The sequence below is a fragment of the Terrapene carolina genome, unplaced genomic scaffold (genome assembly GCF_002925995.2).
Source record: "Terrapene carolina triunguis isolate 2854851 unplaced genomic scaffold, T_m_triunguis-2.0 Scaffold211, whole genome shotgun sequence".
Classification (NCBI taxonomy): Eukaryota; Metazoa; Chordata; order Testudines; family Emydidae; genus Terrapene; species Terrapene triunguis.
In genome coordinates this window covers 23,680,877-23,693,218 of record NW_020664562.1, presented here as the reverse complement: position 1 = coordinate 23,693,218, position 12,342 = coordinate 23,680,877, and the positions used below count along the sequence as shown (strand labels likewise).

Below are 12,342 nucleotides of genomic sequence, written 5' to 3'. Positions count from 1 at the left end.
TTGTTTATAACTCAAGCATTGCAGCATTTAATATCTGAAAGTGAAACTGACGACATTAATTTTCATTCTCCGAACTGGGAGATGCAAATTATGGAAAACAGCATAAAGAAAGAAAGGTAAATTGGGTTTTTAATGTTTCTTTATTTCTACTAATTGAAGGTAGTGGTTGTAAAACAGACACATAAATTGATTAAAATATCTTAAAGTTGGTGTGTCTGGCCAGAAGTGGTTTAAATTTTAGTTTTAACTATTTGATGCGCATTGGGATCAAACAAACAAAAAAGGCTTTTCAAAGCCACACAATGGGTCAATTTCTGAGCTGCACCTTTCAGGAAGTGCATCTCTGGATGATGTGGAGTGTTGCTACTGGTGGCTTTGCCATCTGTCCTGCCTCAGTTTAAGTAAGAGCACTTCTGCCTCATCTCCTACAACTCCAGAATGCCACTGCTGTTTTCTATGGGGCCAGTAACTGTGGAGCCTGCTGTAAAATGGCAACACAAAAACCTCATGACTACCAAGTCTATAAGGAAAGTATTAAACATAGAAAAATTGCAAAAGCTAACAAAAGGAAAGTAAAATGTTTAATGTTCCTAGTTTCTCTCAAGTTATATGAAAAGGCAGTTATTTGCCACTTCACAAATATGAGAGATCTTTATAGTTCTTTTCTTCAAATGTAGTTAGTGTAGTATGTTATCCAAAATACAGAGTATGCAGTATGTTATGGAAACACTGCCAGTGATTCCATTACTGAGCTGGGTTTTGTAATTAAAGCAGGGACTTACCCACTTTATGTATGAGGAATACTCCATATCCTCCCCAAAATTACAACATTTTCTCTTGAATACAGAATGAATTGAGAATTTTCAACTAAATTGACTTAATTACTTTGTTACAACTAATTAAGAAGTCTTTTTTCCCCAAAAATGATCTTAATACTGGAATAACAGATACTTTGAACTACTCTTATAGTTAACTCACTGAAATCTTCTGTATAAGCTACATTTCATGACTTTTTGTAGGATTAATGGTAACTTTTTCCCCCATTTTACTTCTTAAACTGGGAATAAGAATACAGTAACTCCTCACTTAGTCATATCAGTTAATGTTGTTTCGTTGTTACATTGCTGATCAATTAGAGAACATGCTCGTTTAAAGTTGTGCAGTGTTCCCTTATAACGTCTTTTGGCAGCCGCCTGTTTTGTCCACTGCTTGCAGGAAGAGTTGCCTGGTGGGGGCAGCTGGTGGAGGCTTGGAACTAGGGTGGACTGGCTGCCCCCCTATCAGCTCCCTGTTCCCCTAAATTCCCTGTGCGGCAGCTGCCCAGCAGGCTATCAATTGGCGGCAGTTCAGCTGTCCCTCCCCCCACTGTCATGTGCTACTCCTGCCCTCTGCCTTGGAGCTGCTCCCCAGAGCCTCCTGCTTGCTGTGCGGGGGGGTGGGGAGGAGGAGAGAAGAAGGGGGCTAATGTCAGGGTGTCCCCCTCCCCGTGCTCCTGCACCCTGCTTACCCCATTTCCATAGAGCAGGGTGGGGACACAACAGGGCTCAGGACAGAGGGAGCTTGCTGGCAGGAGCCACTGTCTCAAGTTGCTCTATTTAAAAAGGCAATGTACTTAGAGTGGGGTCAGCGTACTTAAAGGGGCAATGTGCATGCATCTCTCTCTCTGTCTCCCTCTGCCATGCTTTCTCCCCTCCCTCCATTTGTGCTGCCTGGTAGAGTGTAAGGCTACATTAACAACAATATGTTAACCCTTGAGGGCTCAGCTGATTGCTAGTTCATCATTTAGCAGTAAGGCATTCCCTGGGAAATATCCCACCCTCTGACTTCACCACCTCAACCAAGCTTCACCATCATCATGTACAGTATTAAATTGTTTGTTTAAAACTTAGTGTGTGTGTGTGTATATATATATAGTCTTTTGTCTGGTGGAAAAAAATTTCCCTGGAACCTAACCCCTCCTATTTACATTAATTCTTATGGGGAAATTGGATTCGCATAACATCATTTCGCTTAAAGTTGCATTTTTCAGGAACATAACTACAGTGTTAAGTGAGGAGTTACTCTAATGTATTAGAGAACTTCATATAGAACTGCCCTCTTTCAAAATGGCTACCAGCTCTCATTGTTCTCAATGGGGCCATGGCCACAGAATGCTGGACTCAGCTTGCTGGAAACCATGGGAGATGGTGATCATTTCTTTTTTAAAAGAGAATTTTTGAAAGAAGGCACCTGAACGAAGGACAGCTATTGCCTTTGAGAGGTCTCAAAAAACCCTGAAGTTATTTGCAATTGTATATGTGTACTAAAACAGTGCTTAGTAAACACAGTATTTTCCTCATAGGCAAATCAATACTGTGTACTAAAGAAGTCCCAGCACAGGATTTAAGAACACTCTGTGAAAGACTGAGAGGAACAAATAGCAGCTGTGCTAAATCAACAAGCGATGTGCACACCAACTCTTTATATGAACCTGCTTTGGCAATTGACACAGACAAAAAGGTAGAGTTTGCTCCCCAACCACCTGGGGAAAAAATCCAGCATCTGAAGAACTGTCATGAAGGTAACAATGGCTTGGAAATAAAGATAACAGAAAAGGCAACTGATTTGAAAGGATGGGACAGAGTTCCTGATGAGGCTTATGATCTACTTGATAAGCTACTGGATCTAAACCCAGCTACAAGAATAACTGCAAAAGAGGCTTTGCTGCATCATTTTTTTAAAGATATCAGACAGTGAGAAGACGCCTGATTCCATTATTTCCTTGATCTTTGCTTCACATGAAAATATCATACAGTATTAGTTGAATTTCAGATGCTCACTTTGAGTGTATTTATCTTCATGGCATGTAGTGATCTGCTTTTCTTGTACTCTGTGGAAGAGGTTTCTGAAAAATTGCCAGAAATATGTTTCTGGTGGAGGAAGGTTGGCATCATGGATTGGAAGTAGAATACGGAGCATTTCACCTTTTTAAATCACAATTTCAAGTCCATTTCTTGTTACTAGTGATGGAAACATCTTCTGATGGCTGTTCAGTGGCCTATGTGAAGTGAATTTATGGTTGTAGTCCAACTGTAGAAGACAAGTGTTCACATTACCAAAACCCTTCCTTGCTGACACTGATACCAAATACTGAATAAGCAAGACAAGTGACATACTTTCACACACCCCCCCTCCCCAGGTTATTGCTGAAGCTCATTGCTGAGGTGTGGGGAAAGGCAGCTGTCTGTGCTGTACCTGTTCTATGAGGAAAAGAAGGACTTAGTCTAAGGCTGTCAATAATAAGTTTCACAAGCACTAAGTTGACTTATTTGTTTTTAAATCTTCTAGTAAAATTTAAAATCTTTCCTATAAAATAGAATACACAAATGTATGTTAAGTGTGGTTATAATATGAGGAAATGTGTGACTTTTGGTTAACATACAACGTTTAGTATTCTGTCCACATGCATACATCCCTTTCTTTTCTCCTTGTGATCCATTTACTTTCCAGCTTGGTGTACTTTTTGTATTGGACAGCCTAGCTACATTGCCACTGGCCATAAATAGTCTATCCAAGTCATCCCTGGAGAATACCTTTTTATTTTTTTATTTTTAAATTAACTGCTAATCTAGGGGTCAGGTATTGTTTTGACTGTGTAACCTCCGTAAGGGCAAGTGTTCCAAGAAGTATACCTTCCCCACCCCACTTGGGCAGTGGGGATTAGCACAATTGCTCTTATTGTGCACAACCTGTACTTTCTCAACTAACGTAACATGGGTAACTGTCAATGCACACCTCACTGAGTAGCTCATGTGGCATGTATGCATATCAGTATGACTGTTTTGGAAACTTGTATTTTCACAAACTGTCCATTAAATAAAAGTTTTGTTTTTATAACTTGGGAAGATTGTTTAGTGGTAATAGTTTAAAACTGCCAAACGATTGGTAAGGAAGGGACATCCTGAGGGATGTCTCTGTGCAGAAAATTATATATTAAAATGCAGATTTTTTGTTTTCCTGCATAAATCCCTCAGTGATCGAAAACAGTTCAACGGGCTTCACCATATAGGGCTGCTAGATTCAGAGGTTTGTTAGTGTTTAATCTTGAGCAAGTTTTTTAACTGAGTTAAAAGGAGCTATTAAGTTGCCTGTAAAGTGCTCCAGCCTGAAATTTGCCCTAAACCATCTCCGCCTAAAAGCAAGTCTTTAATTATTTCAAATTTGCTAAACCACAATTTTACTTATTTCTTTGTAAATGTTACCTTGTTTTAAAGTTGGATTAATTTTAGATATATTAAAATTCGGTGTTTAATTTGATGTGACATAGGCTGTAGATTTTATAAATCTTTTCTCAATGTTACTCTGTATTCATGAACAGTAGTTGAAAAGATTTTTTGCAGTTAAAAATGAATCAAGGTGGAGGCAAAAATGAATCCAATAACGCTGCATTTGTGGAATGATTAAACACGAAAGCCAAGTTCAGAGGAGTGAATCACCAAAGCCATTTATTAGATGTGCACTTGCATAACTAAACTATCAAACTCACAAGGAGGTAAATGGGGAAATATTTATGGTATGCGTCTCTTACTTTCCATTGATCATTGGGGATCTAGGCTTTGGTAAGGTGATCAAAGGCTGGGCTGAAAGTGGACAGTTTTGTGAGAGAAGACTGAAGAACGAGTTATGCGCAATTCCGGTATACTAGCAGATTGAGCTGTTAACATCAAGTGTTGTCAACAATGGGTCTGTCATCTGGTACTGAGAAGGGTTTAGCCTGTTACCGGGGTGGGGGGGGAGAGAACAAAATTTTCCAGAACTTTAAGAAATAAGTCTCAAGCATGCTTTGTGGAATTGTATTGAAAAGTTTTGTCCCATTTATGGTAAAAGAAACTTAATAGGGTAGGGGTGACCCCACTGTTGACAACCATTATTAAATGGGTTTTCCAGCTCCCACTGCCTCAAAAGCAGATTAAGGACCTGATTTCTTATTGATCCAAGCCATGTTTATAGCCTTGCTCTAGTAGTAGTAGCAGTATTGTTGTAACCTTTTGGGGCCCCAGTCATGGAGTAGGGCTGCATTGCTATTCACTGTACAAATACCTAACAAAAAGATGACCCCTGCCACCAATGAAAAAAATCATAGTGAGGAAATATTCTCTGGCCCCCTCTCTGCACACATCCAGGCCTATGGAAAGGTTTTGTGCAAAAGAGGAAAAGGTTTGTTATACAGTATACATCTAAATACCTCCACCTGACACGTGTCTACAGCTTATCTTCTCTGTGGCTACAACGTTATGTAAGTTGAGCGAGAACTATTTCCCAAAGTGATGCAACTTTAGCACTCTGCATTGCATTTTGGCTATGCCACAGTTGTGGATATACGGGGTTTTTCTCATGAACACATACCGTTTCTGTTATAAATTAAGGGTCTGACTCTGCAAAAACGTAGTCAGAACTATGCCTGGTTATATCATGAGTTGGCCCACTGAAGTTACAGTAATACCAGGCATAGTACTTACTAAGTGCTGGCAGGATTGGGGCCTAAGCAACAACTGTCCCCTGAATTCTGAAGAAATGTGGGGTTTGTATTTAAAATGGTTAGAATGAAACCATAAAGTTTATAGATGTCACAGAACTCGCAATATTTTCATTATGCAAAGTGAAGTTGGTCTATTTTCAGCAGTTTGGGAAAAAAAACTATATGCTTTCTACTGAAAGTTTAGTACAATGTCTTTCCCTATAAATTTCTTGTAACTCCATTAGTATTTCTACTATAAAAGGTTATGAGTCATACTCTTTGAAAAGGTTACTGCTCTAGCATTTTTATGAAACTTTCCCATATAAGGTGGTGATTATGATAGTGTAAATGCCCTAACCAGGGCTGTGGATGAAAAGCAATTATTTCACTATAATCAAACTTATAAAGATCTTGAATTGAATAAGAATTACTAAATGGTGGTAATCTCATACTGTTTCTGGCATCAGCTGTTAGAGAAAAATGTTTGCAGATGTCAAATATTGATTGCAGAAAATGTTGAAACCCACAAAACCCTGGAGTCCAGGTTTTAGTAATTTCTGCTGTTTATGTAATTTCAACTCAGCACAGCACATCACTGAGAAGTTATTTATCTAAAGGAACTGTGGCCAAATTTGGCAGGCAGTGCTGTCTGCCAGTGTCTGCAGATGTATTGTTTCCTCCTACGTTCACTCGTACTGTCTGTGGTCTTTCTAGAATACAAGCTGACACCAAGCAAAAATATGTCAACTATCAATGGCAAAGTCTCTAAACAGCTTTAAAAAAAAAAAGAAAAACGAAAGTTACTCTCTGGTTTTTATTAGCCATAGAATGGAGCACCTTGCTGTACGAGGTGGTGGAAATACTATCCATCATATAGGCTGAATAACCAAAAGGGGGAGTAATTATTAATGGTGTTATGTCAAATTGTTAGCACGGTCTCCTGTGGAACTTTTCTTAAAATCTAAGTCCATTGTTCAATATATTCACTAACAAACTAGACAAGAGTTGCAAGTTGTTACTCTAGGTTAGCCAGTGATTTGAAACTTGGAGAATAAAGTGAAAATAAAATATATGTATAAAAGATTTACAGCACTTTTAAGTTCTAGCTAAGACCTATCAAAGCACCTTATAAAAGAAGGGTAAAGGAAAGAAAAGAATCGACAAAACTGAATTCAGTAAGGATAAATTCAAGGACATTCATGTAGTGAAGAAAGAAAAATAAGGCTTAGGTAGAGGATAGGGAGATTTGGAGCAATAATTTGCCACCAGTATTTTAATGATTGCCATGGATCTTTCGCCCCTACCCCCAGGCGTAGTCTCTGATTTCCACCCCCCCTCCTTTGTACCACAGATGAACCCCTAGGATTCCTCTTCAGCACGTCACTGATTTGGGTGATAGATAACTAAACCAGAGTCTGCAAGGCAATACTGCTGCAATAAAAGCCATTCTATACTGAGCTCTCTCAATAGACGTATTAAAAGAGCAAGAGTGTAATTGCTGCTGCAGCATATGTTGCAAGGCCACAGCTGGAATACTGACTTTTAGACAACATACTATGAATAGAATTATTAATAAATTGCACAGAAACCAAAGGAGGTCAGCAAAAATGATTGACTTGAAGCATGACATGCCAAGAGACTAAAAAATGAATATATAGAATCCTGAGAAAAGAAGGTTGAGGGCAGATATAACAATCTGAAAATACTCATCTGGATGTAATGGGAAAGGAGTGGATTATTCTCAGTACTGTACAAGCATAGAGCAGGAATTAATCTATACTAGACTTCTGCCTCCTCCCCATCACAACTCATGCTGTTTTTTTCCCTCCTTATTGTAATGGCAGTTAATAGGCCAGAACTCATAGACTTAAAGGGCAGAAGGGACCATTATGGTCATCTAGTCTGACCTCCCGCATGATGCAGGCCACAAAAGCTGACCCACCCGCTTTCCCTTAACTTAGCTGTTGAAGTCTCCAGATCGTGATTTAAAGACTTCAAGTCGCAGAGAATCCTCCAGCTTGCGACCCCTGCCCAATGCTGCGGAGGAAGGCGAAAAACCTCCAGGGCCTCTGCCAATCTACCCTGGAGGAAAATTCCTTCCTGACCCCAAATATGGCGATCAGTAGAACCCCGAGCATACAGGCAAGATTCTCTAGCCAGACCCACAATTTACCAGCGATGGCACTTTATTACCTAATTGACTAATATCACGTTATCCCATTAAACCATTCCCTCCATAAACTTATCTAGCCTAATCTTGAAGCCAGAGAGGTCTTTCGCCCCCACCGTTTCCCTCGGAAGGCTGTTCCAAAATTTCACCCCTCTGACGGTTAGAAACCTTCGTCTAATTTCAAGCCTAAACTTCCCCACGGCCAGAACTACCAAAAGAAGTTGCAGAATTGCCATCTCTAAAGAGATTCAAAGCGATATTAGAAAAGTAACTATACAGAATTCTGTATGTAACACGCACCTCAGCAGAGGCAGCTCGATCTGTGATGTATGGGGCCCTACCAAATTCACGGCCATGAAAAACACATCACGGACTGTGGAATAGTATAGGGTAAAAGCACGCAAAAGACCAGATTTCACAGGGAAGACCAGCATTTCTCAAATTGAGGGTCCTGACCCAAAAGGGAGTTGTGGGGGGTTCCCCAAGGTTATTTTACAGGGGTCGTGGTATTGCCACCCTTCTGCGCTGCCTTCAGAGCTGGGTGGCTGGAGAGCAGTGGCTGATGGCTGGGCGTTCAGTTCTGAAGGCAGCACCCTGCAAGCACAGTGCAGACGTAAGGGTGGCATGGAATGGTATTGGCACCATTATTTCTTCACTGCTGCCTGTAGAGCTGGGCCCTCAACAGGCAGCAGTGCAGAAGTAAGGGTGGCAATACCACTCCATGCCATCCTTACTTCTGCACTGCTGCTGGCGGTGGCTCTGCCTTCAGAGCTGGGCTCCTGAGTGGCAGCTGCTGGCCAGGAGCCCAGCTCTAAAGGCAATGCCACTGCCAGCAGCATTGCAAGTAAGAGTAGCAGTACCACAAGACCCCCTACAATAACCTTACAACCTCCAACTTCTTTTTGGGTCAGGACCCCTATAATTACAACATCATGACATTTCCAATTTAAATAGCTGAAATCATGAAATGTATTATTTTTAAATTCCTATGACTGTGAAATTGACCAAAATGGACCATGAATTTGGTAGGGCCCTAGTGATGTAGCATGGCAGGGAGGATCCCTTTCCACTTTCCCTCTGTATACCTCTCCAACACCTAAACCAGCTCCTTAGTTGGATTTCGTCCATTCTAATACATGTAAAATATAATTGAGGAACTATTACATCTGATGCTACTGAACTGAAATGTTTGTACTCTGCTCTGTCTTTCATGAAGTTTTGTACTATAGAGAATTTTTGTTTGGCATTCATATTTCCTATGATTTTTTTTCTTACAAATGAAAATAATTATCTTTCTGGCCATTATGTTCTAACACTCAGTAGAAGTACTACAAAAAGTATTATCTAAATACACCATGCCTCTTACATGCCAAAAAGTGCTATAGAGACAAATCACATTCTAAAGTGGATGACACCAAAAGAGATCAAGTTTACATTAAAGGGATGCCAACTTAAGTGGCACTGGTTTCCTAATGTACTGTTGATATACATAACCCTAAGATAAGAGGAATCTATTTGTTCAGAATTTACTTTTGCCTTTGACAGCACTTTGTTTGGTAATTTTTTGTATTTCCCCTGTTGAGTCTCCTTTTGCATCCAGTGACGTTCCTGGAAGACGCTGTTTTAATGGAATGAAGTTTGGGGGGAATAGACAACTGTTTTTAAGGTTTCAAGTATATCAGTTATAGAACCAGACAATGATCAATCCGTGGAATGGTAGTAAGACTACAATTCTGAGACATTACTCAATGTTCTGTACACTATAAAGTCTCGAGAGAGAGAGAGAGAGAGTGTGTGTGTGAGAGAGAGAGAGAGAGAGAAGCTTAGAAGATAGGCTTTTCTACTAATGTAACTATAGTATGTTCTCTGATTTCAAATTCACTTTGTTTTTTTCCCCAGAAAGTAGTACATGTACTGGATCAGTGGCTCATACTCCTTTGTACTGCTGCATTCCTGCTTGGACAGTTCAAAGGGTAGTAAATGTTTAAATTGGCATCCTGAACACAGTGAGTGAAAATAAGAAAATCTGTCTTTTGGATCATATGTTTGCTAAAGCTGGCATGTATAATGTTGTTATTCCTAAAGCCTTGACTCTTGCAACCGGTAGATTCACACACTTGTATTACTGTGAACCTGATGGACAGAAGCTTGCTTTAGGTCATGCACACCAATTCATAAAGCTATGAAACAGGCTTTAAAATAAGTTACATGAGGGTATCTAGAAAGTAAAGTAAACTAAATTTGAAAAGTGTGCATGGAACTGCATTATCTATTCTGAACATGTTCGCTTTCCAAAATTGTAAACTCCTTGGAGTAGAAACCAAGTCATTTTATTTGCTCTGAAGGACAAGCCCATTTTGAGGTTCTGGATAAGTCATATAGTATGTGGTGGATTTGACATGTAAGTACCCTTTATGGGCAGCTTATCTTGGCGTGTTACTTGCTATTTATCAACCCTCTTTATAATTTGCTATGGCTTGCAAAGTGTCCAAAATGGTAGCCATGGGCAGAGTAGGGGACATCTTGGATTAACCAGGACTTTTAAATGGCACCATTGTGCCTGATCTTTACAGACTCTCCCTCTCTATGACCCAAGTCTTTTTTTATTTTCATATCCTTTGACTCTCCAAGAAAGTTATCCCTATACAATACCACTGTACCAAGTAACGAATACTAGGGGGAAAAAATCCATGATAACCTTTTCTCCTTGTGCCATAATGCATCCTTCCTCTAATCTTGCATCTGCTTAAGTCCTTATACGCGACTTCATGCCTTATTGCCTTGGCCATTTCGATTTCCCATTTTATGCCTTTCTTGCATTCTAATAGTAAACTCAGAATTCCGGAACGCTGGACGCTAGCCTGTTTTCTTGTTTAGGATAGTCAACATCCCTTCTTTAGATTCCTATCCATCTCTAAAGTCAGTTCAGAATTGCTCTCCTGGGTTTCAAAACTCTTCAAGGATTTATTCCACCCTACCTCTCTGATATCACTTCGACCTCCTGTCCTGGTGCTCACTGTGTTCCTCCAGTCTTGGCTTCCTATCTGACATTCCAAAAATGGGGGTTGCCTTGGTAACTAAATTCTTGGTTTGACACTCTTAAGTACGTATTTCATAAGTGGTTACACACTGCTGCTACGATCTTAATTTTATCTACCACTGCCACCAATCCTTGTCTTGCAGTGTTTTTTAGGATATGTCAGTTTGTGTCCTTAGCTTCAGTCTTTTTCATATTCTCTACTTTGAACTGCAAAAATACTATACCACTCTGCTCATGCGTCTAGTCATTCTGACATCTTTTTTTTTTTTTATGGTAAAGGAGGTAAAGATTTAATGGTTTACTGGTATTTTTTGTCAGTGAATTAAATAAGTTTTGCTTCTTCACTGATCTCCTGTTAGTTAAGTACTTAAAACATGTTTTCTGTTCCTTAACCTCTTGCACCAGCTTCCTTTCATTTTCTACCTTTTCATTTTAGTACTCTTTTAATAACTGACATTTATAGGACAGCTTATAAAGGACAATGCATTACAGCTGCCTGCACACTCCTCATGACTTGAAAACAAAAGAATTATCACCTAGTAGAATCCTCCACTTGTGCAACTTAGTATACAGTTTCTAGCCCTGGCCTCCATACTATAAGCATTGCGGCTTGAGACACATGCATTACACTTGCTTCAAGTAAAGAAAACTCTGATATCCTGCTTAGGGTACCCAGAATTGTGAACATCTGTATTACTCATCTCAGACATAACAAGTGAGTTTCGCTGCTGCTAAACTGTGTGTCAGCTCCCTGACACACTAGCTTGTTTGCCTTGCCGAAAAACTCTTCAGGACTCTGTCCAAATAGTGCCTTGCAGTAACGAATCCGTGAACCTAGTGCCAATGTGTCACTGCAGTGACCAGGCCCTCTCAAATGGACACACACACAGAAGTTAAGTTTACTGCCTCCAAAGAGTAGACACCAGTTGGTTTGGCTAGTTGAGGACTCTTCCTCACACTTACTACATAGCTCTGGGATGGTTTCGTAATAAAACAAGAATAAGTCTATTAACAGAGATTTAAGTGATACTAAGCAAAAATAAGAGACAGGTGTGGATACAAATAAAGCAAACCATGTTTTCTGGTGACTAAAACTTCATTTTAGAAAGTTAGTTGCAATCTTTGCCTAAGCAGTTCTTTCTTATTTCACGTTACCAGCAGCCCTAGGCTCCAAGACTAGGGGATCCAACTTTCACAGGGCTTGTCTTCACTACCAGGGTAAGTAGACCTAAGTCACACTACTCCAGCTACGTGAATAACTGTGAATAACTATACTATACTATATAGTATACTATACTGTCTTCACTATGTTGCGTCAACAGGAGACACTCTTCTGTCAACTTACCTTAATCTTCTCGGGGAGTTGGAGTACCGGGGTTGACCGGAGAGCACTCTGCGGTCAATTTAGTAGGTCTTCACAGACCCACTAAATCCACCCCTGCTGCAATCGATCGATCTCCCCATAGTGAAGACCAGCCCACAGACTCAAGGAGTTCTGTTCCCTATGCCCCTTAAGTGATGTATTACAAAATAATTTTTGCTTTTGTTTACTTTTCCCAGAACTCATTTTTTCCCCCCAGAGTCAGGATGACCTGCTGTTCTTCCCTTCCTCTTGACTTCCCATCCCCCTGCCGC

At 40.1% G+C, this 12,342-nt stretch overlaps 1 protein-coding gene across 1 annotated transcript in view; it reads left to right on the top strand.

The window, feature by feature from the left end:
* Positions 1 to 3,203, top strand: part of LOC112109880 (cell division cycle 7-related protein kinase) — a 62,841-nt gene extending 59,638 nt beyond the window's left edge. Inside the window, exon 10 of the mRNA XM_024204600.3 lies at positions 2,342 to 3,203. Coding sequence (XP_024060368.2) covers positions 2,342 to 2,736 — 395 coding nt within the window. The 3' untranslated portion in view covers positions 2,737 to 3,203. The remainder of the gene's footprint in view (positions 1 to 2,341) is intronic.
* Positions 3,204 to 12,342: the final 9,139 nt, after the last annotated feature.